This window comes from Mauremys reevesii, linkage group 5, assembly GCF_016161935.1.
Source record: "Mauremys reevesii isolate NIE-2019 linkage group 5, ASM1616193v1, whole genome shotgun sequence".
NCBI classification, from domain to species: domain Eukaryota; kingdom Metazoa; phylum Chordata; order Testudines; family Geoemydidae; genus Mauremys; species Mauremys reevesii.
Genome location: NC_052627.1, coordinates 96,104,434 through 96,131,684, shown reverse-complemented (window position 1 = coordinate 96,131,684; position 27,251 = coordinate 96,104,434). Strand labels below are relative to the sequence as shown.

Genomic DNA, 27,251 nt, shown 5'->3' with positions numbered 1-27,251 from the left:
TAGGTAACCTATTCCAGTGCTTCACCAAGTTTTTCCTAATATCCAACCTAAACCTCCGCCACTGCAACTTGAGACCATTACTCCTTGCTCTGTCATCCTGTACCACTGAAAACAGTGTAGAACCATCCTCTTTGGAACCCCCTTTCAGGTAGCTGAAAGCAGCTATCAAATCCCCCCTCATTCTTCTCTTCTGCAGACTAAACAATCCCAGTTCCCTCAGCCTCTCCTCGTAAGTCATGTGCTCCAGCCCCCTAATCATTTTTGTTGCCCTTTGCTGGACTCTTTCCAATTTTTCCACATCCTTCTTGTAGTGTGAGGCCCAAAACAGGATACAGTTCTCCAGATGAGGCCTCACCAATGCCAAATAGAGAGGAATGATCACGTTCCTCGATCTGCTGGCAATGCCTCTACTTATACAGCCCAAAATGCCGTTAGCCTTTTTGGTAACAAGGGCACACTGTTGACTCATATCCAGCTTCTCTTTCACTGTAACCCCTAGGTCCTTTTCTGCAGAACTGCTGCCTAGTCACTCGGTCCCTAGTCTGTAGCAGTGCATGGGATTCTTCCGTCCTAAATGCATTCTGCACTTGTCCTTGTTGAACCTCATCAGATTTCTTTTGGCCCAATCCTATAATTTGTCTAGGTCCCCCTGTATCTACCCCTACCCTCCAGCGTATCTACCATTCCTCCCAGTTTAGCGTCATCTGCAAACTTGCTGAGGGTGCAGTCCTGTGGTTCTCAGTCCTGGCCTCTCTGGTCTGTAGCCTCTCCCCTTGGCCTCAGGGATGGCATAGCTCTCATCCTTGGGGCCTGTGGTCTCTGGAAGCTCCTCTCTCTCTTAGGCTACGTCTACACTACAGAGCTTACAGCTGCGCACCACTGTAGCGCTGCTAGTGCAGATTCTCTAAGTTGATGGGAGAGAGCTCTTCTGTCAACTTAATTACTCCAGCCCCAATGAGCGGTGGTAGCTATGTCGGCAGGAGAATTGTCTACATCAGTGGTTCTCAACCAGGGGTCTGGGGCCCACTGGGGGGGCCGCAATCAGGTTTCAGGGGTTCGCCAATCAGGGTTGGCATTAGACTTGCTGGTCACAGAGCAGAAAGCCGAAGCCCCAGCTTCACAGGGCCCCCGGCAGTTGTGCTGCTTACTATCCCCTAATGCTGGCCCTGACTTTTATATGCAGAAAAACAGTTGTTGTGGTACAGACGGGCCATGGAATTTTTATAGAATGTTGGGGGGGGTTAAGAAAGAAAAAGGTTGATAACCCCGGTCTACACCAGTGCTTAGGTCAGTATAACTTATGTCACTCAAGGGGGTAGTTTATTCAAATCCTTGAGCAACGTAAGTTACACCAACATAAGATGTAGTGTATCCATGGTCTTAGAAGGGCTTGTGTCTCTCCCAGCACCTTCCTCCAACTGAGCCGTGATGGTCTTTTAGCAGGCCCACTAGGTGCTCATTATTCAATTAATGAGGATAGGCTTGTTCCTGTAGCACCAGGGCAGGTATGCATGTGGAAACAATTGGCTAAAAATCCATCCCTCAGAAACAGCTGCTCATTCCCCCTCCAAATGCATTCACAGACAATAATGTTTGTATTACCTGACTACAAACTGTAGCTACATAATGCTCAGTTCTACCAGGCGGTGATTACTCTGCCACTCAAAACCCTCAATGGAATCTCCACACAGATACACTTCCATGTCTCAGTTGATCTCATTTGGCTAACATGATGATGTCCAGTCAGTGTGCGCTTATTATTTACAGGAAATTTACAGCATATTTTAAGTGAACATACACCTCAGCACTGCTGTATTAGTGAAATGGCCACCGAGTCAGGGAGAAATGCCATCACACTGTACTTTAGTGCAGCATTTCTCAAATGCGGTCACCAGGGGCTTTTCTTGTCACCACAGCTTCCTGGGGTGTGATGGGGTGGGAGGGAACCAGTGGCCCCTCCCCCTCCCTGGTGCTCCTGGATGCACAGCCTTGGTGTTGGTTGCTGAGGCTTCCAGCAAGAGTTGGGCAGCTGATGGGGGCGGTGGGGCTCAGAATTTGGGCTTCAGCACAGGGGTGGCAAGGAGGAAGGCTCTGGTAGTGAGGCTTTGGGCTCTAGCCCTGGGCTCCGGCTGTGGGGCTTCAGGCTCTGGCCCCCCGCTGCTTTCCCCGGCCAACCTGCCCTCCCCAATTGCCCCTGCTGCCTACCTCAATCTCCCATCCACGGCTTCATCTGCCCCCAGACTTCCCAGGGCTGAGTAAATCTGCTGTAAAAAGTGATACTTGTATGTTGTTAATATCACTTTTCACAGCAGGCTTACTAACGAGCAAAAAATAAATTACAATGATTTGGACGTGTGTATGTACATATTTGTTTGTTTTTCCTAAAGGTAATTAAATGTTTTAGGAAGAAGTGTGAGAGCTGCCACCAGCAAGAGTTGGTGGCTGCACCCTGAGGCCACCAAATAATTTGTCCTGAGAACCCCTGCCATGTATATGGTGCATAATGGATCAGATTCCCTCACAGGCGGATGCTGGCAGAGGCCCTTTTGTGAAGGAAACTCTTCTTGGAATGCAGGGGGGTCACAGTGGTTCAAAGAGACTGCACAATCCTACATGTGAATGGCACTAGCCATGGAGGGGGCATGACCCAGGCATTCAGGGGATGTATTGATTCCGCACAGTCCCACTGCAGTCTTCGCTGGCAGGGCTCCCATAGTGCTACATGTGGACATTAAAACCACCCTCCCGTGGCACAACCTCTGTGTATTGGAAAAACCATGATTATCCTGCCTGCGGTGAATCCCACTTGGTACCATGGTCCTTGCAGGTGCAAGGAAGGTCAAGTTTGAACCATGAAAGTTACTAGGCTAAATTTCATTAGACTTGGGGACAAATTGAGAAAGGTGCTGCACTCCTGCAACTCACATTGACACCAGTGGGTTTCAGGGTTGCTCAGCCCAGGATGTGGCCCATAACATACATTAATTTAAATCTGATAATGATTAATTCAAACCACAACTCTGCAAGGAAAAAAAAATCCAGGCCATACAACATCTCATTTTAGTTAAATTACTGCTGCTTATTTTGACTTTCACGGGAGTCCTAATCTCATACACTTCCGGTTAGAACACGGTTACTCACATTCTTGAAGGCATTCCGTGTCCGTGCAGTATGACTGGGATTGCCTCAACTGAAACGAATAAAAAGAAAGACTTCATGGTTAGGAACAGGACCTGATCAGCTGTTCAAAAATAGCAAGACAGATCTGAATTACTGCATAGCTTAAATTTATTCAACATAATGGATCTATACAGAGTTTAAAAAATATTAGGGAATACTAGTTTGAATTTTTGAACTGAAACCATCAGAGATCTTTGATAAGAAAGATTGTAACTGCTACATTGCTGCCTCATACCAGGTTTTTGGTATGTGAAGAATCCTAGTTATTTATGAGGTTTCTAAATAAAGTAGGTTGTATAAATGGTTAAGGTGACTGACTAAAATACTGTTGCTTCCATTATCAACATTCCTGGTATGTTACACAAGGTTTACGTCTGAATACATTTTTTTAAGTTCAAGTTTATAAACCTGTATATACTTTGAGGTTCATAATGGATGGGTGCTGTTCTAATCAGATTAAAAAGCTACAATAAAATACTACGTGATCATCTACTAATATGTGATCATACTAAAATAATGCATTTGCACATTAATTCTGGCATTTCCCATTTTTTGCATTCTTGATTTTTCAACTTAATAACTTCCTTTAAATAAAGTTTATTTTGCATACAGTTTCCTAGTTTGTTAGGTTTAGAAAAAAACTGCAGAAACATTTTCTGTTATGTACAATTATATCACCAGCCCCATTAGCAGAGGTTGAACCCTGTCCTTTCAATTCTGCAGAAAGATGTGGCAGGTTTGTTTTGAGAAGCAGCCTGGTTAAGAAAATGGGATTTGTGTCCGGCCTATTAGGGAGTTGGGCTCTATTCCTGCTTGTGCAACCTCTCAATGGAAAATGAGATATTGATTAATTATAAAAGGTAGGAAGGGAAATATTAACATTAATGATAAATGAGTCTTGAACTCATATCCTCCTGGTTCCCCATTATTATTGGTGTTTGTTTCTGTTCCGGAGTTCATGTCACATTTGCAGGCTATGACCGCAGAGGCAGGGATTGATCACTGGGCATCTATTCTGCTGCCACGTTCTCTCTCTTCCCAGGCCTTGCGAGGGGCAGTGAGGACCTGGTCTTAGAACGTTCAGGGATTCTGACATACTACCAAAATTATATTTCGCAAAACACAGGCTGGAGATAGGAAATGGTGATTTTCAAGAAGCAATTTTTACTCGGGTAAATCTGCATAAAAATTCCTGAGATGAACAAAAGATCTCTGGCTTCAAAACAATCACCATGTTGAATTTCAAAGACTTACTTTAATAGCAGTATCGGAGCTTCTATCTCTTCTTGTCACAATGCTCACTATGACTTTGGTGTATTAATCAATACAGGCACACACACACACAAACACTAAATAGTACAAGTGTAATTGTTCATGATTAAACAAATCTAAGTAGCTTGTGCAGAAGTCTCACACTTTCCCCCAAGTTTTACCTTACATTGGTGTAGCAGGTATAATCACTCATTTTGTTATAAGCACATAACGTATTATACAAAGCACAACACTTCACAAAGGCCAAGACAGCAAAAGCTGAGCAACTGAGAAAGGAAGAGATTTTTAGTCAGAACAGTTAAAACTCAGTTTATACCTATTTAACTTCAATGACTAATTAACATTTTGGAGAAAGGAAACCTTTACTAAAGATTCATCACAACATTTCCTTCAATGAAGGTGTTATGAGCTCATAATAAACATGCTATGAGACTGTCAGGAAGGCCTCCAGCAAAACCAGGGAAAACCAAAATTAACTTTCCTGATGTTTCTATGGTTAATAAACAAGCAGAAAAAAAATTGAGTAAAAGATACCCTGGCCCCCAGAAACAACACAGCAAATCAAACCTATTTCCAGGCCTTCTTTACATATCACAAAGACGGGCACAAGCCCAATTTTTATTACAAACCTTTGCAGAGCATCCTTATAAGAGGAGGAACTTGTCTTACCAAATGATACTGACTTAGAATATTTTGTGACTGAAATATTCTGGACTGTAAGGACTGGACATTGGTGTACCTACAGTTTAAAGAGGTGAATGATGTGGATAAATTCCACTCATAAAAGGGCTGGGAGAGGTGTGGTTTTGATTTGAGGACAGTCAGATGTTAATTCTAAAATAGGATAACATGTTATGCTCAAAGCTATAAAAATATTAATGAATATTAGTGTTGTTTTGATTTGTTTTCCAGTGGAGAGACTTACATGTTCTCAAAAACATAAATTCAGTTCAGGATTAGCATCTTAATCATAGGGCCAGATAGACTCCCATGGACTTCAGTGGGCTGTGTTTCTATTGATTTCAGCGGGCTTTGGATCAAGCCCCTAAAAAGGACATACTGTCAGATAGTTTCGGGTTTAAGCAATTAGGCTGGGTTTAAAAAGGAAGGAGCTGGGAGAGGGAGAACTTACAAAACCAAATATTAATAGAAGTGCTTTTATTATTTTCTTTCATGTCAGTGTTTTGTGTTTGGATTTAGAGGTTTCCTGTTTAGTGTCTGCCACCCCAATGTTGCAGCATTGTACTAGTACATAAGAACCTGTGAAAGTAGAATGAATTATATTACAAAAATAGATAGGATTAAAGAAATGCTGTCTGTACCTTTAAGGAAAATCACTGGAATGCTGAAGTCCAGGTGTCAGGAAAACAGACATTAACATAAAACAATTGCACCGTTTAAGGGCAATTGTTGAATAGATCGATAGGAGTTAGTAAGGAAGTAGGATATGCATGCTATGCCCCAGGTGAATTTTGCTGTTTTACTCTTTTGTCCCTTTGTTTGATTTCCGCTCTTTTATCTGTATAAATAAAACTGTTTGGGCCTTGCATGGACACTCACATTATCTGAATGTTATTCGCTTTGCTAATAAAAACAGAGTGGTCTGACAAATTGTGAGTCTTGATTTTAACTTTGACAATTTGGAGGTTCCACCGAGATGGCAACCGTCTTCACTGGGGCTGTGTGATTCCTGACTGTTTTTGTAGGATGACCGTGGAAGCCGGCACCTGGGCATTTGGCGGTCCTCCACTATAACAAGAAGGGTGCACAACCACAGTGAAGTCTTCGAACCTGTTGGTTCCCACTCTGTTCTGGTAGGGATCCCAGGATCTGGCATCAGGAATCTGGTCAGGTAATTATATCTGTGTTTTGTCCGGACTGAGGACTGTCCTGTCTCTGTGTCTATCCGTCTTCCTGTGGAGTGTTTGAGTCTGGGTGCCATCTCCGTCCGATTGGCCGACCAAGGGTTCCTGTCCCCGGTCTGAGTGAGTGGAATCTGCACGCACTTTGGGTAAAAGCCCTGGTGTGAAAGCAAGGGTGATTGAGGCAGTAGCCTGTGGGCTCCTAACCGAATTTCCTTCTTGTGCGATTGGTGTGAAGTCCTCCTGTATGGGTAACCAGACGTCTAAGTCAGGACAGTTCCTAAGCTGGCTCATTTTATATATTTAGGATGGGTCCAGACTCCTGTAAGAAGGGTCCGGACTCCTGTAAATTTCTGGAAAAATGGTCTAGGCTAACTCAGGGGGATCCCAAAACTCAGTGGCCACTGTTAAAATCTTGGAACAAAGACCGAGTGGACGTCTTAAAGGACAAACTCGGCCAACCTAAAACTAAATTGGCTAAAGAGGAGGTTAATTGTTTCATTCAGTGGTGGGAAGAGGCAAATCGTAGCTGGACAAAGAAAAAAGCGCCTCGCCTCTCTCAAATATTCAAATAAACTGTTAAAAGCTTTATTAAAGCCTCCTCTCCCACCACCAGACCGAAGCTCCCTTTACCCCGTTCTCAAAAACCCACCCGGATCGATCCAACGCCCTTAATACTCCCATCTCATTGTAAAAGGACAAAAGCCCCTTGTTCTGTTCCCCTTTGTTGTCTGCCTCAAAAAACTGATTCTTTAGAGTTCCACTACCAATTCAGCAAGGAGGGTTGGCTCCTCAACTAGCCCCCACCCTTCCTGGTCCCTTTCCTTAAACATTTATTTCAAAATTGTGAAGTGACCACAATATCACTCACAAACAGTTCATTGAAAAAAAAAAAAAAAAAAAAAGCAGGATCGTGCCCAGAAAAGCAGGCAAGCAACAGATAAAGAAACTGAAAAACAGGTTGGAAGCCCTAAGGGCATAGTGTTGGCAGTAAGAAAAGCAGTAAGTGCAGGCATGAACCCCTGGAACAATACTTAAAATGGTGAAATCTGAGGTGATAAAGGTGTTATTTTGGGAGATAAACGAGTGATTTAAGGAAAGAGTGAAAAGTTAACTCTACAAAGGCTGGAGAGAATTAAGCAGTTAAACTTTGTGAAAATGTTAAAAAGGACCATGTTAAAGAGAGAGAATTCTTGGTTTCTTTGCAGCCATTCTGAAGGGAAAATGGGCCCTTTCCCAAAAGAGTGCCTGTAAATAATCCAAATATATAGAGAGCTATGTAAAAACAAAGCAGTGTAAAGGAATAGAAAATGTGTTTGTATCTATTTGTCTGTGAAAATATGTAAAGTTCTAAGAAGCTAAACCAGCACATCTGGTTTGTAAAACTCCTGTTTTGTAGGTGTAAGATAAATTGGTTTTGTTGTTGTTTTTAATGCCACTAAAAATTCATTTGACTCTTAATTCAAAGTTGCAAAACTGACAGACCTTTTTGTAAGACACAGGTAATTAGTGTTGTTTGGCTTTGGGATTTAGCATTTAACCCTTAAGGGGTAACTTGATTCTTTATAAAATTTAAAATGTTTTTTTTAAATAAAAACCAAGTCATGGCTGCAATAGGGCAGTCAAAATCAGGAGAATAGGGAGAGATTCTGGAGTCTTTTTGTTTGTTTGGTTGTTTTTCTTTTTTTTTCTTTTTTTTTTTTTCAGATCTCTGTATAATTTGATTTCATCCTACCAGCCACCCTTTTTAAATAGCAGAAAGAAATAACCCTCTGGAACTATAAGATTCTGTTTTCCCATATGCATTACAAATTGGGCCCTCTCTCTAACTCTTTGTTTTAAAATTTAGGTAGTAAGAGACAGGATTCTCTATTGTGTCTATGTTAAGTAAATTAGAGAAACATTGAAGGCCTGGGTCTCAATGTAAATTGTCTTGGTTATTAATTGTAAAACTTAGCAAGGTTCAATTTGCAATGCCTTTTTTTTGCTCTATATAAAATACTACTGTTTGTATTCTCAATCTGTTTGTGTGAATAAGAAATGAATGCATCAGGAAAAAATAAGGTGTGAAGGCCATTGTTATAGCCAGAGTCAAGGAAAGAAGCAAAAAGACTTAAAGAGTATCAAAGAATCATCAGGCACTGCTTACTACCCAGATGGCTGTTAAACTGTCTGGCATCCGCAGCATGAGTACATGCTTTGCCGTGTAAGAATGCACCACCCCCAGTGAACCAATCACCACCTCAGGACCACGCAGAGTCAATTTTGACTCCAGAAGATGACGTAGAGGAACAGCCTGCAATACCTTACAATCGTAAGGGTTGCCAGAAGCAGACGACTACCTAAAGCAAGGCCCAAGAAAAAGCAGTAGTGAGCCTAGCGCCTGCTGCCTGGTGGACATAAAACTGTGACTACAGTTCCCTCAGTTGAGGTTGTCAGAACCAGAAGGGCCCTGCCTCCAACATGTGGTGCCTGTTCCTCGGCTGCTGGTGTCTGAAGGTCTGGGGAATCCACAATGACAATTCTTTTATCCAGCAGCAAGTGTGGATAGCTCAGACCCTTAATATTTCTAAATGCTGGGTCTGCAGCCACATCCCAGCCCACTCTCAAACTGATGTTCCTGTCCTGGCTCAATTCCCCAGACCTCACTGGAGGACCTTGTCCGTTTAACACAATATGGAACAGTAATGACACCTGGGAAGAGACTATTGGCAGTTCCTTTATCCCACTTGGGGGAGTAATACACCATGCAAAAAGGCTCCTGAGGTTACAAGCAGTAGTTGAAATAATGGCAAATGAAACCGGAGAAAGTTTAAAAACTCTGGCCAAAGAAACAGGGGCGGTCCGACAGGTGGCCCTTCAATACCGTCAGGCATTGGACATAGTGCTGGCGGCCAAAGGAGGGACCTGTGCACTCATTGGAAAAGAATGTTGTGTGTATATACCTGACAATACCAATGAGGTAATAGATCGCGCTAGCCACTTAGAACAAATCGCATATCTTCCCCATGAAGAGCCGAGTTCTTTATGAAAGTGGCTAAGCAACCTGTTCAATTTCTCTGGCCTAGGAAACTGGTTGTTTCAGGAAGCCCTGACTATCCTGTTTGGAATCTTAGTGATTTTTGTATGTTTTCAGTTAATCTCCTGTTGTATCCAAAATTGTGTAAAATATGCCACCCAGGTGACTGCCCCAAAACAGAGTGCTAATATGATGATTTTAAATATTGCTGATGAACAAAAAGATAAAGAACGGTTAATATGTGGAACCCAGTCCATCGTTGGTCATGTGACCAAAAGGAGGGATTGTGAAAGTAGAATGAATTATATTACAAAAATAGATAGGATTAAAGAAATGCTGTCTGTACCTTTAAGGAAAATCGCTGGAATGCTGAAGTCCAGGTGTCAGGAAAACAGACATTAACATAAAACAATTGCACCGTTTAAGGGCAATTGTTGAAGCATTAGCCTTAGATCGATAGGAGTTAGTAAGGAAGTAGGATATGCATGCTATGCCCCAGGTGAATTTTGCTGTTTTACTCTTTTGTCCCTTTGTTTGATTTCCGCTCTTTTATCTGTATAAATAAAACTGTTTGGGCCTTGCATGGCCACTCACATTATCTGAATGTTATTGGCGAAGCGCTTTGCTAATAAAAACAGAGTGGTCTGACAAATTGTGAGTCTTGATTTTAACTTTGACAAACCAGAAACGTTTTATTGTCCAAATTGAGTTAAAGGCAAAATGGAAACAACCGAAAGGGTGAAGAAGTTAAGAGTTTCAAATTTTCAGTTTCAATAATCTAAAGCCTTACTGGTAATACAGGTAAAAAAATATAATTTAAACCAAATAATGTCCTTTTTATCTCCTTCCAAGTACATTTTTTAAAATGTCCCTTTCCAGGGCAAAATGAGCTAAAACACCATCAAAACATACAAGAAGAGTTTCTGTGTCAGTTTTGGGGTTTGTTTTATTTTAAGCAGATTTTGGAATGTGAAGATACCAAAGATTTAAAAATGACTCCCTACCCCATTGTTGAATTACAAGAGGTCACGACCCACCTATTGGGCATGGGGAGTGGGAAGAAGAGGCAGGTATTTCCAGATCAGGTGGGAAGATCCCACCCCTTCCCTCTGATTCAAGTGAATATTTTTGGCTTTGTAAAACCAACCAGTTCAGAAGACGGGAACCCCTCCGATTAATGTTTCAAGCAATTCCTGACATTTTTCCAAATGCACCTTTCTTAGTCCCAGTCCATGCTGCTAATGCAGCAGTGTTAAAATCCAGCTGCCCCACGACACAGTTAAAGCATGGTTTCAACTTGTAGTGTAGGCAGATCCTTACCATGTTTTAACTGTGTCCAAGAAGCATGCTGAAAACTTGGATGTGTCCCACTACTCCTATTACAAGAGGTATTAAGTTTTGCACTTGAACAAGAAGATCCCTTGTGGACCAGCTCAGGAATTTCCATACGAATGGTTCTGATAAAAAAAGCCCAGAAAAGGGTGCGAGTGAGATATCAAGATGAGAGAGTAGAAAAGGAAGAGGATGACAAGGAAAAAAAAAAAAAAAAGAGACAAGGATAAATAAGTAGGGAGACAAGGACAAATAGTTTGAACTGGATAAGGTGATGCTTTATTCATCCCATTAATCAAGTCCTGTTAATACAGAACCACGGCTAGTATTGGGTGAACATTTTCTGCAGAAAAACAAAATCTCTGCACTGTGGTGAAAATTTTCTGTTGTCCCAATCATAAACTTCATGTTTTTTCCAATTATGCAAGAATATGAGAACGGCATGGCATGCTCTTGATTGCAATCTGATGCTTCAGGATAATGAAGTCACTACTTTAGTTTAGTTGGGCAGCCGCATCTGTTTTGTCAAAAGGATATTAATGATTTAGTAAACAACATGATAAATAAATTGCTGCCAATCTGACAGGCCAGCACAGAGTACAAGCCAGGTTGCAAACTGAATCCTAGTACTATCTATCAAGTTCATATTTAAAGATGCAGAAACTGGGCAAGATAAATGGGAAAGAGAGGGGGGGTGTATTGATGGAATTAAATTGTCCCTTAAATAAAATTAGCTTCCTTGGGAGAAATAGGCAAAGAGAAACTAAAACACCCCACACTCCCACATACACTTTAAGCTAGTGGAAAGATGATGATAGAATAATAGTTGGGGGTATGAGGACAGAGTAAAAAAAAAATGGAGTCCAATCCTCTCTGTGATGTTGCACTCTATATGATTTTATGAAAATATGCTAATGAGTGTGAATATAATGTAACTGGAATATGCTTCATGCAAAAGGTCTCTTGTAAGGTATCATTACAAAGTTTATAATCTACTGAGTGTGTTCATTCTATTTGTATGAATGTATCATTCTTGTATCTGAAACTAGAAATATGACATATAACTCTGAGGGCCTATTGTAATTATGCGAAATATGGGCCATTAATGGTGGTTTGGAATCTTGATGCCTCCCATTAACCAGGACAATTGACTGCAAATGGCTCTGTTTTACCTGTAGGTCTTCCTGTATATGTGTGTGCTGACAAGTGGGTAATGAAGTCTTACAGTGACATATGATCATGTCACCTGAACTGGAATCCATCTTTAACCTGGTGCTTTTCCATTTAGAAACGGGCAGGGGGAAAGACGCTGAGAGACAAAAGATTCCCACCTTGTACCAAAGCCATATAAGGGTGTGGAACAGAACAAAGGGGGCTGCAATCATGAGAAATTCCCTAGCTACCCCCTGAGCTAGAAGAAGGGCTGTACCAGGGGAAAGGATTGTGCCCAGACTAGGAAGGTATCCAGTCTGTGATAGAAGCTTATTGAAACATCTCTGAGGGTGAGATTTTCTCTGTATTCGGTTTTCTTACTGGATTAGGCATAGGCTTGCGTGTTTTATTTTGCTTGGTAATTCACTTTGTTCTGTCTGGTATTACTTGGAACCATGTAAAATCCTACTTTTTGTATTTAATAAAATCACTTTTTACTTATTAATTAACCCAGAGTATGTATTAATACCGGGGGGGGGGGGGGAACAGCTGTGCATCTCTCTCTGTCAGTGTTATAAAAGGCGAACAATTTATGAGTTTACCCTGCATAAGCTTTATACAGAGTAAAACAGATTTATTTGGGGTTTGGACCCCATTGGGAGTTGGGCATCTGAGTGTTAAAGACAGGAACACTTCTTAAGTTGCTTTCAGTTAAGTCTGCAGCTTTGGGGCACGTGGTTCAGCCCTGGGTCTGGGTTTGAAGCAGACTAGCGGGTTTGGCTCAAACCAGGCAGGGCACTGAAGTCCCAAGCTGCCAGGGCAGGAAAGCAGGGGCAGAAGTAGTCTTGACACATCAGTTGGAAGCCCAAAGGGGGTTTCTGTGATCCAACCCATCACACTCTCCCACTGACGACGAGAGAGGGGTGTGTTTGGCACCTTTCCGGACAGAATACTTGGATATAAACCATACCTCAGAATCTAGAGCCATCATCATACCATCCAGGCGGGGGAAGGGGGGAGGGAGAAATGGTGGTGATCAGAGGAGGAAACTGTGACACTATGCCCCATATTATTTATAGAAATATTGTTATAATATAATAATGGCATAACTAAGATGTATTTTATGCACGATGGGGCATGTGAGATATCATTGAAAGGTTATGATTTACTGAATATGATCATCATATTTGTATGCATGTATCATTTTTGTATATGAAGTTAGGAATACTGTCTATGCACCTATTACAAATGTGTTTATACCTGGGGAATACCAACTAGACAGACAGCAATTGGTCTAGATCGCTGGCTGGAAAGGGCCATTGGGAAAAACAATAGGTCTTTGAAGATGCTAATCTCCCACCTTCCTGGAAAGCCTTCCTTGGACGCTGCAAATAGACTGAGTTATGGCGGTAAGGTTCATGTGATCAAGTCACCTGACACTAGACTCCATGATAAAATTAGTACTTTTCCATTGGCTGGGGGTGGGAATCACACTGGAAGACAAAGGATTCCCCCCATATGTAAAACCTATTTAAGGCAGGGGAGTGACATAATCGAGGTTCATTCTTCACTGAATCCCCACCCAGGATGACTGCTGGAAACATCTAAGAAACAAAGACTGAGGGGAGGAGAATTGCTGAGCCCAGGCTGGAAGGGTGTCTAGTCTGTGGATGAAATATCTGAAGTTTTAAGCTGCAAGCCAGTGCAGCTGGTTTTTAAGAATCTCTGCAATCTGCCTAAAACAACATTTAGGGTGAAAATTTGCTACTTAGTTTCCTTAGTACCTTAAGTTTAGTTTGAGTGTTTGTTTTATTTGCTCAGTAATCTTTGATCTGTTTGCTATCACTTAAAAAAAATCTATCTTTTATAGGTGATTAACTTGTTTTTGTTTGTCTAAAACCAGTGTTTGGGCAGAAAGCTGTTGCATATCTCTCTCCACATTGAGGGAGAGGGCAAATTTTATGAGCTTATGCTGTACAGTTCTCTGTGCAGCACAAGATGGTATAATTTTGGGTTTACCCTCCAGAGGGGGTGTGCACTTGAGTACTGGGCAGTTCCTTAGCTGAGCCTTCCCATGCAGAGCTGATCTCAGCATGTGTGTGGGTAGCTGCAGCTGGGTTTGTCCCTATCTGTATGTGTGCTGGTAAAGTGTAGTCTGAAGCCTGGGGAAGGGCTTGACAGGCTGCATAGCAGTACAATATGAAGGGAACCCAGGCTGGTGGGTCAGGCGGGCTCAGTGGTACCCCAGTTCCAAGTGGCACCCCATTCTGTTACAGAACCATTATGCTCATTTTATTATTGAAAGGTCAGAAATAATATGGAGGGGAATGCAGAAGAGAAACAGTTCAACAGAGAGGAGATAGTTGTTGTGTAAAGGGTGCTCCACTCCAGGCAAGGAATTGCTCCTCCCTTTCTCTCTCTCTCCTCAGTCATAGTGGTCCCCCTTTTCTCCTCCCCCCTGACCTCAACTTCATAGCCTATATTGTTTCCTATATTGTGTTGCTTTGCTGGAGATTAGGATGTCACCAATACCCTGCTGTTAGTGACCACAGAAAGGAGTGAAGCAGCAGAGCAAGGTATCAATACAAAGGTCAGGGGAAGAGACCTTCACCACTTCCCATCATTCAAGCTGAACCTAGCAGAGAGTCCCACAATGCCTCTGGCTGCATGGAATAATAGACAACAAATCGGAGAGACTAGAAATTATCATAATAATCAGACTGCCTCGGATAACATTAAACAACAAAAGCAGATCTTGAGAGGGAACTACCAGACTTATGTTTAACATTCAAACAAAGAACATGCATGTTTTTTGGACCAAATAATGGAAGGGCTCTATTCTGCAAAGTGACCCACATAGGGTGACACCTACAGAGGCATTTCCAGGCAGATGGTTTTGAAGGATCAAAACCTTAATGACCCATAGTTTAACTGACTGAGTAGTCACTTGGTGGCACTAGAGATACAGTATGATTTCTTTTTATCAGTAAAAGGAAAAGAGGCAGATATAAAGGTTCAGATGATCAAAAACAGTCCAGCCACCACATAACATACAGATTATAACTACTCCTAGGAAATAGAGTTACTGAAATTTTCAATGTATAATCAATTGTCTCTCTACTACTTTTAATAAAAAGGTCAAACAATGTAAACACATTTAAACTCGAGGTAGTCATGAGTGATCACAGAGAAATTACTATTATTACTAGTTAATCAGCATAGTGGAAGACTCAGAATTGGGAGATGGAAAGAATGACAGCTGTCTTGAATGTTCAAATTAACTCTCTTATGGGAAAAGTGGTCTCCCAAAACAGACACAGCTATACTTAACTTTTACCTGCTTAGAAATCTGCCTCCACTTGGACTGTTTGATCTAGAACTGGACTTGTTCACATGTATTCTGCTTGTTTTAGATATCACTTAGCTACCACTGTTTTCATTATACATTTTATGGGCTCACTCCTGCAAGGTGACAGAACCCTTAATCCAATTGAACTCAAGAGGGCTGGAAGTCAATGCAAACAGAGAGCACTCAGGAGGCACTCAGCACCTTGTGGGTTCAGGCCCTCTATTGTTCTCTTGTGGCTCACACTACTGTAGGAGGCTCTCCAGGGCCCCAACCCCATAGTCAAAGATGGCTAATGACATCCCCTGTGAATTTTAGGCCTGGTCTATACCTAAAATTTAGGTTGACCTGGCTACATTGCTCATGGCCATGGATAATTTCACTCCTTGCCTGACTCAGTTAGGTTAACCTAATCCCCACCATAGACACAGCTAGGTCGATGGAAGAATTATTCCACCTACCTAGCTATTGCCTCTTCAGGAGATGGATTTACAAAACCTATGAAAAAATTACTTGCGTCACTGTAGCAAGTGTCTTCACTACAGCGCTGCACTGGCACAGCTACAGTTGTGCTGCTGCAGCACTTGAAGTGTAGACAGAGCCTGAGATTGCTCATTAGCACTTGTGTGGTTATTCTGAGCCACCTAAAGCTTAGAGGAGGATGTAGGTCCCTAATGAGTCTAAGGCTCAGTTAGAGTCAGGGGTGACCCCATAAGGTCTCCTAAGGTTTGTGAGGTGGTCTGACAAGTTCCTAAGCGTCACTGGAGCTTGTTCCTTCCTGCAGGCCCACAGGAAGGGAAAGGAAAATTCTTCCTTAATTTTTCTTCAGCTTCCCCCAACCTCTGGTCTCCTAAGGAGTATAAATAGAAATATATCCTTTTTCAGATCTTGGCCTCTGCTCTGTCCCTTTTGCACCAATGGAAAGCCGACTTAAAGAGCGCTTGGATATGGTAATCCCTGAGTAGCATGAAGTCCACACAGCTAACCCTACATTACCTGCTCTTAGCTCCGTTGGCACAGGTGGTGTGTTGGGAGAAAGCCAGCGTACAAGGGCAATGTGCTCTATCAGTCCTGCCAGAACAGCCCCATAGGGACCATATAGGCCAGCACAAGGTAGAACAACTCTGAGAATGCTCTAAAACTTATGCTGAAAGCCAAACAAGACCCGGGCTGCCCCCAGAATTTGGAGGCAGTAGAGAAGGGGCAGAAAGTCACCTGCCTTTTCCCTCTTCAAGCATGCAAAACCAGGTAAATAGACACACCTGAAGTGGGAAAGTCACTCCCCTCTCTGTGCCTCACTTTCCCAAAAATTGAGATAATGATACTGACCTCTTTTGTAAAGCACTTTGAGATCTAGTGATAGAAAGCAGAGTCTAAAAGCTAGATATTATTTGGCCTTAGAATCTTCTACAACATCAGAAGAATCTATTCCAATATATATGTTGAATTAAAAACATTATTTTTGCAAGGTTTTATATATATATATATATATATATATATATATATATATATATATATATATATGCAAGGTTTTATATATATATATATATATATATGAATAAAACCTTGCAAAAATACAGACAAGAACAAAATAGATAATGTTTTTAATTCAACAAGGGGGGGGGGATGATAATGTAATTGTAGCCCTGTGTGTATGATAACATCCAATAATTGTAAACACTAGTATTAGCTGCTTGGTTGACTGGCTTGATATTTAATCGCTTGATTCAATTCACTCTGTCTTAGTTAGAATATCTACTAAAAGCATGGTTCATGGTAGTCAAAGAAGAGCTGAACACAGTAATTATCTTCATAAGTTGCTATTGACTAATAAATGTATTTAGGCCAATGGGATTTTGAAGATGTTATTTTCCGTTAATTTTGTAGGGTTGATATTTGCTATAAAACAAGAAATACATAATATGGTAAGAAGTATTAATCCTTAAAGTACTGTGGCTGTGCTCCAAGGTATCCTTAGGCCTGGGCTACACTAGCGGGGGGTTCTAACTAAGATACGCAACTTCAGCTATGCTATTTGCAAAGTATCTTAGTTCGACTTACCTGGCCGTCCTCATGGCGGCGAGTCGACTGCCGCGGCTCCCCCATCAACTCCGCTTACTCCTCCTGCTGAGGTGGAGTACGGGCGTCGATTTGCGGATTGATTTATCGTGTCCAGATGAGACGTGATAAATCGATCCCCAATACATCGAACACTATCCGCCGATCTGGCAGGTAGTATAGACATACCCTTAGTCAGCAATACAGGAAGCAGGTACATTAATTGGAGCAGCAATACCTATTGATATCTAAATTATGGAACTACCATAGGAGTCCGCACTTCCTAAGTCTTAAAGCATTTAGTTATGCTTTTGAACCGAATGTAGAGAGCAATAACTAAGCACAAAAGACTGTCTTAGGTGGTAAGAGTGGAACCTGTATGCACTGACACCTTACTCACCCTCGTTTTCCCTGGACTCAGAAGTGATGTGTGGAAACATATCCATATTCCGCTAACAAGTCTTTACTGGTTTTTTTAAAAGGTTTCTCTTCAATCAATTTTCATGCAGTGCAAAGATGCTGAAGGCAATCCAGGATTCAAAGCCAAAGCACTGGCTGGGAGTCCTGTGCATCCACAGATTTTTACGTGGAGAAGAGAGTGGGTCCAGATTTGTAAATGCATGGGAGAAGGATGTGAGCATAAGCATAAGTCAGCACTGTTACTGTCCCACGAGGCTGGCTGAGAAGTGTTCCAGGCTAGCAGAAATGAGAGGTGCTATCACAGAATCCACAGTGCAAGAAGTTATAATGAAACTTGTACAAGTTTCTGCATCTTAAGAGACCATCTCCAGGTATCGCTAATGTGATGAATACAATTCTGATCCACTTTTAATTACAGGTAAGTAAGCAGTCTTTGTTGGCTGCTTGAGTGGTTGTTTAAATCAGGTTTAAGTGCTGTGACATCTTTTATTTTTTTTAAAGTATTGGCAACAAGGAGTGTAGTTCTATTTTAATCATCTTTTTTTTAAATTTTTGTTCTGTTTGCACCAGGCCTGTCTGCCAAGACTCATAGGTATGTTGGATACTATTTCAGACTACACGAATGTATATAATAAGATTCTAAAATGGTCTGGGTTAAGAGTAAAGGGCAAATCTGAATGGCTAGAGGTGTCTGAAACATTCATAACTGAATGGTTTGGGACTTCACCACATGTACTCCCAATCTTAATTCCACTTTAACGTAGTGTTTGTCTGGGAATCTTTGTAATATCTCTGTGAAGACACCTATGGACGCTAACAAGGTATATTGCACATTTTCAAGAATTAAGACAAATGCCGTACAGCCAGACATTTTGTGACTACAACACAGAAAAACCAACAATAACTCAGTGAATTTGGGTATCTTTCCACGATAAAAAGCTTTCATATTGAAGGTCCAATCCTACAAGATACTGAATGTCTCCTGTAAAATACTGAATACCCTCAGCTCCCACTGGCTTCAATTAGTTGAGGGAGCTAACAATTGCATTAAATTAGGCCCTGATTTTCAGAGGCATTAGGAACCCACAACTCCAAAGAAGCTGGGAGTGCTCAGCACCTCTGAAAAATTAGCCCCTTGGGCCTGCTCCTGGTCATTTTGAAGCTATTGGCAAAATTTCCATTTATTTAAATTATGCAGGACTTGGCCATAGAAGAGTAACTCACAGGGCTGTCCTTAGGATTTATGGGGCCCTATGTAGTATTATTAAACTGGTACCCCTATGCCCGACAGCAGCCTGGGCTTGCATGTGTATTTTAGATAAGAGTGGTCTTTTGAAGGATTTATTTAAAAAAAAACTGTATGTCTGAAGATCCAAGCATTTGAGGCATTTAGATGCACAATACTCAGATTGTGCATCTAAAAATCTATGCAAGGATTTTTTAGAGATGTGATTTTATAATCTTCAGCAACACACTAATGAAATATTTTTAAAGCAAATTTTAATCTAAGGTCCTGTAGACTAACAGGTTCTGAATAAATATTACAGTAATGCACAACTGTTTTGGGGCTTGTTTACACTGCCAATTTACAGTGCTGCAACTTTCTTGCTCAGGGGTGTGAAAAAACACCCGCCCTCCCCCCAAGCACAGCAAGTTTCGGCGTCGTAAAGCACCAGTGTAGACAGTGCAACAGCGCTGGGAGATGTGCTCCCACCACTGGTTGCTGTGCACCCAGCACTGGTAGCTACACCTCTCAGGGAGGTGGGTTTTTTAGCGTTGCCAGCAGGGCCGGCTCTAGCGTTTTTCCCGCCCCAAGCGCGCGCGCACACACACACACACACACACACACACACACACACAAGCACCGCGATAGGCAGCAGGTCCTTCGCTCTGAGAGGGAGTGACGGCCCCGCCGCCGAATTGCCGTGGAACGGCCGGATGTGCTGCCCCTCTCTTCATTGGCCACCCCAGGCACCTGCTTGCTACGCTGGTGCCTGGGGCCGGCCCTGGTTGTCAGTGTAGACTAGACCTTTGTCAGTAAATTCAGAAACTGACAGTATATACCTGGGGGTTGGCAAATGCCTGTTAAATGGCTTCATTACTACTTGAATGGCTCTTTAACAGTTTCAGTGTTGTGCTAATAGGTCTGGCAGGCTTTTTCACTTTTAAGTACTAAATCCCCTCTGGAGGAAGACTCACCAGGCTGCAACAGCCAGCTGTGGTCGGAGCCTGCAGGAAGGAACAGAACAGGGATAGAAAGAGGCGGGAGGGTGAACACTAAGGCGTTGTCTACACTGGAACTTTACAGTGCTGAAACTTGCAACACTCAGAGGGGTGTTTTTTCACACCCCTGAGCGAGAAAGTTGCAGTGCTATAAAGTGCCCGTGTAGACAGTGCACGAGCATGGCTCCAAGCTACTCCCCTCATGGACGTGGGTTTTTTTACAGACCTAGGAGACGTCTCTCCCAGCGTTGGTGCCGCAACTACACAGTCACGTCAAAGTGCTGCCACGACAGCGCTTTAATGTTGCTAGTGAAGACATACCCTAAAACCCAGGAGTGCCCCACATTTTCGGGTGCCCTATGCAGCCGCGTATGCTGCATATGCCTAAGAACCGCCTTGGTAACTCAAAAAAGGCTCTTATTGAAGCGATATGCTGGATGGGATTCCTGGGGCTAGACTGAGCATCCTGCTAAAATTCTGTCTCTGATCAAGTGTAGGAGATTTCCTGGCCTCTGACTCGCTCTCTTTCTCGATATTGCTGAACTATCTGTGCCAAGCATGACCCTTACAAATATTTAAGAGCAAATGTTTTGCCTTTTAAAATGGACCAGATTGCACCAAACATGTATTTTACCATGTGAGGTTACCCCTTCCTCCTTACAAAGTCTTCATCCCAAACTCCACTCCCCCTTCGGAAGTTGATCACTGAGCAACACCACCAATAGACTCAATATACTTTCAGGAACAAAGTCTAAGGCATGAATACTCCTTTCAAAATGCAGTTTAATATAAGCTTGTTGCCTTTCTTGGCTGGGTAGGAGAAAGTGGTTTTGTTTAAATGGGAAAACAAATTAATAGATTCCTCATTCCTAGCCATACATACCCCTAGAACACGGAGTTAGTCACAAGCTAAGGGGGAAAATATTTGTTGTGGGCCCTTGTTAAAATATTGAGAGTACAGCCCTGGAAAAAGGATCTGATCTTGCAAGGTGCCAAGTGCTCTCCACTCCCATTGGGTTCAATAGCAGTTGAGGGTGCTGACTACCTCAAAGAGGCATTAATTCCAGCCCTAAGGCAGGAATCGAAATAAAATAAACCTGCAAAAGTAAAAAAGGGGAAGTAGTCTACTCTAAAGGAAGAGGTTGTATGTGTGCGTATAAGTCTAATCTTAAAATATTTAAAATAACCAAATTATATTTAAACTTGTAACCATATTTATTTCCCCTAGCTGGACACAGTTCACACCTGTCAATATTTAGAACAAATGTTTATGAAATTGTTTTCTTCCACAGATCTTCAAGTACATTACAAATATGGGTGAAAGAGTAATTATTCCCATTTTACAGTTCAGAAATTAAGTCACTGACAGGTAAAACAACTTGCCCAAGGTTACTCTGCAAGTCAGTGGCAGAGCTAGGAAAAAACACAGTTTCTAGGTTCTGCCTCTCAACTACTTCATTTTTTATTTTTACAGTCTTGGTCTTCCAAATTTAGACCTTAATCCTGCAAATGTTGTGCATGTGAGAAACTTTACGTGTGTGTCATCCTATGTCCAAGTGTTTGCAGAATTGGGGCCTTAGGTTTTATACTGACTGACACAAGTCAATGGGTACAGAAGGTAGCTGTGCAGATATAGTATATGCTGTTTAACTGCAACCCTTGTAAATATCGTAAACAGAAAGGTATCATCTGCATCTGCCATTTGTAAATATTTAAATTAAAACCATGCTAAAAATCCAGAAGATGTCATTCTAAATGCACACACAATAGAACATGTGGAGGCAGCAGCCTATTTAACTGTGATTATAAAATTGCTGCAGTCAGCTCTGGAAAAAAAAAAAAAAAAAACGCAGCATCCTCATGTTAGCCTCACCAGATTGATCAGCCTTCTCATTGCATGTTCATGCGAGCAAATGCATTCACAGGGATCAAATCCACCTTCTGCCATGATTATGCGGAGAAATCTAAATTTGGCTGTGAACACCTAGAAAGAACAATAATAAAAAGGACAATCAACTCTTTTTCAATTGACCTTATTTTACAGAGACTAATGCATCAAATTTCACTTCATTTAGTCCAAGGGGAAAAAACAAAACAAAACACAGTAATCCAATTATTCCTTTTGGCAGGATGAATAGAGAAAACTGGCACATTTGATTACTTAATAAATCAAAAAGTAGAGTAGTGGGTTGTTGTTTTTTTCGAAGTGGTGTCTGGTAAACTCTTACTCAGAGGTCCAAATAATTTTTACTAAGTTTTGTGTGCAATCTGCATTTCCCACAGGCCATTATGAAAGATCCCTTCACAGACAAAACGACAAAGGTAAAATCGCTCTCTGAGCTGCACAGTGAGTTGGTTAACTGCAAAATTTCTATTTATTAAATGTTCCATACTCATTCCACTACATCAGTGGGAGTTCCCTGCAAGAAAAAATGGTTTAAATTTGAAATGTGCTGAGTTCCCACAACTCCTACTGGAGGAGACTGGGGCAGAAATATGGGACAAAAAGAATTATGCAGATGATTAAGACAAAAAAGTCTATTTCCACATATGAACTGAAAAGCAAGAACAGAATACTTTTAATCTCCATCCAGGTTCTTATCCCATCACTGTAGTAGTTAAGTAGTTAAATATATTTAATATACAAGTATAGTAAAGAATATTAAAGTAAGGTAAAGAAGCTCTCTCTGTTAAATTCAGTAGTGTCAGAAGTCAGTCATAACCAAGGATTTGTTTCAGGAGATTGTCAAGCAAAACACTGAATCCCAAAAATGTCATGCCACATGTAGGTGCTCCAGAAGGGGTCATGCCATGCATAGGGGTTCCAAAATAGGTTTGAGAACAATATGGTTCAAGTTAGAACTGGACAACTTTCAGTACTGTCATACCACTGAAAGAATTCGCTAGAGGGAAGATTTTAAAAGCCATCTAAGCGGGACTCCTAAGCCCTTTATTAGACACTTATAAAATTCTCCCCTAGGTCAACATTCTAGTAGGTGCAAGGAGTAAAAATAAAAACCCTGTAACTTATTTACTATCGGGAGACACAATGACCCTTGCCATCTAATGGAAACAGGCAGAGGGAGGGTAGAAAAGGATGTAGTTGGAGCTATTTTAAGAAAGGTGCCTCACACACTAAATTTAGATCAAAGAAGGTCATTCAGCTAGTGATAGTGATTCAGAGTTCAAAGAAATTATAATAGGAAATAGTGGGGAATCCATTCTAGTTTATTCACTTGTTAAAACCAATTCTCCATCATACACTCCAGTGGTTCTACAAGTGTATTTTTATCATCATTTATCAATAGTCTTCTCAGTGGTTTAATTAATGGCAAAAATGGGTGACAGATTGCCCGTAAAAAGAACAGGAGTACTTGTGGCACCTTAAAGACTAACAAATTTATTGTAGCATGAGCTTTCGTGAGCTACAGCTCACTTCTTCGGATGCACAGAATGGAACATGTTCTCTGTATGTATAAATATCTCCTGTCTGTGTGTTCCATTCTATGCATCCGAAGAAGTGAGCTGTAGCTCATGAAAGCTCATGCTACAATAAATTTGTTAGTCTTTAAGGTGCCACAAGTACTCCTGTTCTTTTTACGGGTACAGACTAACACGGCTGCTACTCTGAAAGATTGCCCGTAGTTTCCATTCCTGCAGTCAAATCAGAATTGCTTTCTCTCTCTACTAACACAATGTAAGAATCTTCAGATCAGTTCTGCAGAATACTTGTAGTCAAAACATCATTGCTAACCTGGTACTATCATGGCTAGATTCAGCTTGGGTTTGTGCTGGCCACGCAGCACCCCTGAGGTGGAACAATCGTCAGGTTTGGAGGTTATAGAAGCAGCAAGCAGCTGCAACTTTCCTCTGGCAGTAGGGCATCATCACAGCCTCATATGAGTAGTGTTAGTCCGCAAGTTGGAAGCCATGTAATAAGGTTTCAGAGTAGCAGCCGTGTTAGTCTGTATCCGCAAAAAGAACAGGAGTACTTTTGGCACCTTAGAGACTAACAAATTTATTTCAGCATAAGCTTTCGTGGGCTACAGCTCACTTCTTCAGATGCATAGCACGTAATAAGGGTAACCAGAAGATGTACTGAATCAAGCACATCTGCTCAGCAGTCTTTACCAGCTAGACTCATGGAAGCTTATAATCCAATAGTATATCTTGGCTCCAGTGTGTTCTCTTTGGCCATACTTGGTATCAAAATCCTGTTACAGGATTGCACAATGTATTTTCCATTTACCTCACACTAACCAGAATTTGCTTTCTCTTACGTCAGTTCTGATCCATCCCTACACCCAGTTCTGTCATATATCCTTCTCCACTATGAGTCACAGCAACTCTGCCTTTTGTAAATACGGCAGATCATCTATAAAGACGCTCAGGAATGAGAGGGAGAAGGGTTGTGCCCTTTTTTGCTTCCTTATGGAGTATAAAGAAGGCTTGTATTTTTTTTCCTCTCCAAAAACATTTTTCCATCTGCACGTTTCCCTCTCCCCCTCCTACCATTAGATATCCAGTTCGTTGTCTTTTTTGTTTTTCCTAGATGACTCTTTGCACAATTTAAAACCTAAAAGAATTATGACAGAGATATCAAGCAAATAGAAACTAGTTAAATGACAGGAGAGTTATTTTTATTCGGTTTAAAATTCTTTGTTTTTGTTTTTCCTTGTTATTGTTACCCACTATTTAACTCAAAACCCCAATAAGCAATTGGAAGAAAGGTACGGTATGTTTGTTAAAGATCTCACATCCCCCTGCACTTTAATGACAGTATACAAATTGTAGATTTACTACAAGTACTCCAGCAGAATCAGTGGGGAAAAAAAAAAATCACACACACTTGACTGATATTTCTAAGGTAAAAACAAGCATGTTTAAAGAAGACTGAACATTTGTTTTTTTTAGGTAATTTATCAGAAAACAGAAAAAGGGGCACAGAAACCAATCTTTTTTCTTTTGCAACCTACCATAAGGAACATCAAATACAGAGTTCAAATTGGATTAATAAGAACTATTTTAAGTACTGCTTGCTAGAAAGGTAATAACTCTGTTTCAAACCCCCGGATAGAGAGGACCTAGCAGTGCATAGAACATTTAACAGAACAATGTGATTGCACAGTTTAAAGGTCTTTCTACATAGCAAATGTTATTTCATATCAGGGTCTTGTTGTAACATACTATCTCTCAGCCATCTTATAACAACATTTGATATACACAACTGCATGTGTAGATGGGATTAAACTGTGTTACATACCATGTAACACAATCCTTTAATACTACAGTTCTGCAGTTTAGGCAGGACGTTAGAAACAATCATAAAATAATTACTACTGAAATTGAAATGTATTGCTGTCACACAGCTGAGGTTATTATAGTCCTTGGGGCAAAATGGAGGTGGATCTTCCATTATTTTAGCCAGATGTGAAAAACCACCATTATCTCCAGACTTAAGCAACTATCTGAAATTACAGGAAGAAATAATATATTGGAGCATTTCTAGTTTTTTTATGATTTAACAATTAGCATTCTCAGCTATCATATTAATTGTAAATTGTTATTGGATGAGATAATGAAAGGGAAAACATCAGTCCTGCAGCTGTGTATTATACTTGATATATCTCACTATCAATAAAAGAATCTGTGTGAACACAAATTGATTGATTCTCTCTACCTATGAAGTCTTCTCTTCCTTAAATTACTTCCCAGCTTCAGCAATGACTATATGTTCTTTGCCAGCTCAGCAACACCTCTCCTGAGTAAACAGTTTGCAGCTGGTGAGCAGTGGGAGACAAATATACTGTTTCCATTTCATAAAAATCATCTTGTTTGTTACATGAGTGAACTCCTTCCTGTGCCAAGCAAGCAGGAAGCTTTGTACATTCTCCATATGCTAGGTGCTCTCAGGTGTGGCTCCACGATTCCAGTGATTAGTACTAATGGTAAAAGGTCATTATGTACATATTTATAGAGCCCTGTGTGGATACAAAATTTCTATCCGCAACTGATTCGCAATCCGCAAAAATGGTCTGTGGATATCAGAGGATATAAAGCGGGTATCTGTGGATTTGCAGAGCTCTACATATTTACTTGGGAAGAAAATGCAATTAAAAAAAAATCTTTTAAAATTCAGGTTTTCAAAGAAACACCCATTGCGGCTAGAATACACAGTGGTTGCATATGTGCCTATACAGACAGAACAGATATTATAATGGATCAAACTCTGCACCTCCAGCACCAAAAAACACAAATCTCGATTCCCTGAGGTACCAAAATAATTCCACTAACTTTGAGTAAGTAGGAGGCTCTTCTCTTTCCTAGGGCCTGCCACTACAGGGAGATATGATCTGACATCCTCTAGGCCAGTGTATAACACTGATTTAATATTTCCACCACAGGGAACCACTCCATTGCCTGTCAATGTGTGTTGCAATTTTACTGCTCCTTTCCTGCTAGAAGCTCTTTGGGTGGATGTAGCTCTAGACACAGCGCACTGGTAATGGTTGGGTTTTAGGCAGCTGGACCTGTAGTGTCCATTGGGCTGGGGCTGAAGGGCAGGAGTCGATTAGTTACCAAGCAGAGTCAGGAGATGGGTACCTAGGTCAAGCTAGGCCGGAGTCAAGGGCCGGAGTCAAGAGCAAGACGGGGCAAGTGACTATGTCTATAGAGTAGCAAGCCAGAGTCTGTGTTGTTGTTCAGATGGCTCTCTGGGGTAACTTCCTTGTTTAAATCGTTGGTGTGCATCAGGTGGCTGCAGAGTCCTGTAGCTCTGGCCTCTTCTGGCAATACTTCCTGTGGTGTCTACCCCTCTAGTAATTGTTGGGTGCTGCTACATCTAGTTCCTTAGTGGTGACATAGATTTTAGTTGCCCAGGACCCTGCAACCCTAGGCTCCAGACCCATGGACCCTCATACCACTATACTCAGTGGAGGAATGCTTGACTTTTTCCACAGTGCTTTAAACCTTTCCAGTTTATCCAAATTTGTTGTCATTAGTATTAACCTTAGATCACTGAGTCTTGTCTTTACACACAGATGCTACTGTGGAATTTTATAAGAAGATTGAAGACTGTCCGCCTAATCCTCTCCTTGCTATTTGGTTTCAGATAGCAGCAATATCTAAAAGCACCTGTCAAAATGCTATAACAAATCATTTCATTAATTTTGCTTTTGAAATCAGCTTCAATAAAAACCACTGTACAAATGAAGTTATTTAAAGACAAAGGAAACAATTTGTTATAGCTGTTTTGGCACTGTTGAAAAGTGCTAACGGGCTAAAAATTACAAGCCATTACAAGTCTGAAGCATCAACAATATTCAGAGTTTACTTCTGTCCTGGGGTGAGCTTGGAATCCAGTCGAGTGCATCAGCCAAGTTCCCAA

At 41.3% G+C, this 27,251-nt stretch overlaps 1 protein-coding gene across 2 annotated transcripts in view; it reads right to left on the bottom strand.

Annotated features, from left to right (window-relative positions):
- SMIM14 (small integral membrane protein 14) overlaps window positions 1-27,251 on the bottom strand; it is a 64,913-nt gene that overhangs the window by 23,001 nt on the left and 14,661 nt on the right. For both annotated transcript variants that reach the window (XM_039539610.1, XM_039539609.1), the window contains exons 2-3: window positions 21,738-21,848; window positions 3,142-3,190 (exon numbers count right to left, since the gene is read on the bottom strand). In XM_039539610.1, coding sequence (XP_039395544.1) covers window positions 3,142-3,190; window positions 21,738-21,812 — 124 coding nt within the window. In that variant the 5' untranslated portion in view covers window positions 21,813-21,848. The remainder of the gene's footprint in view (window positions 1-3,141; window positions 3,191-21,737; window positions 21,849-27,251) is intronic.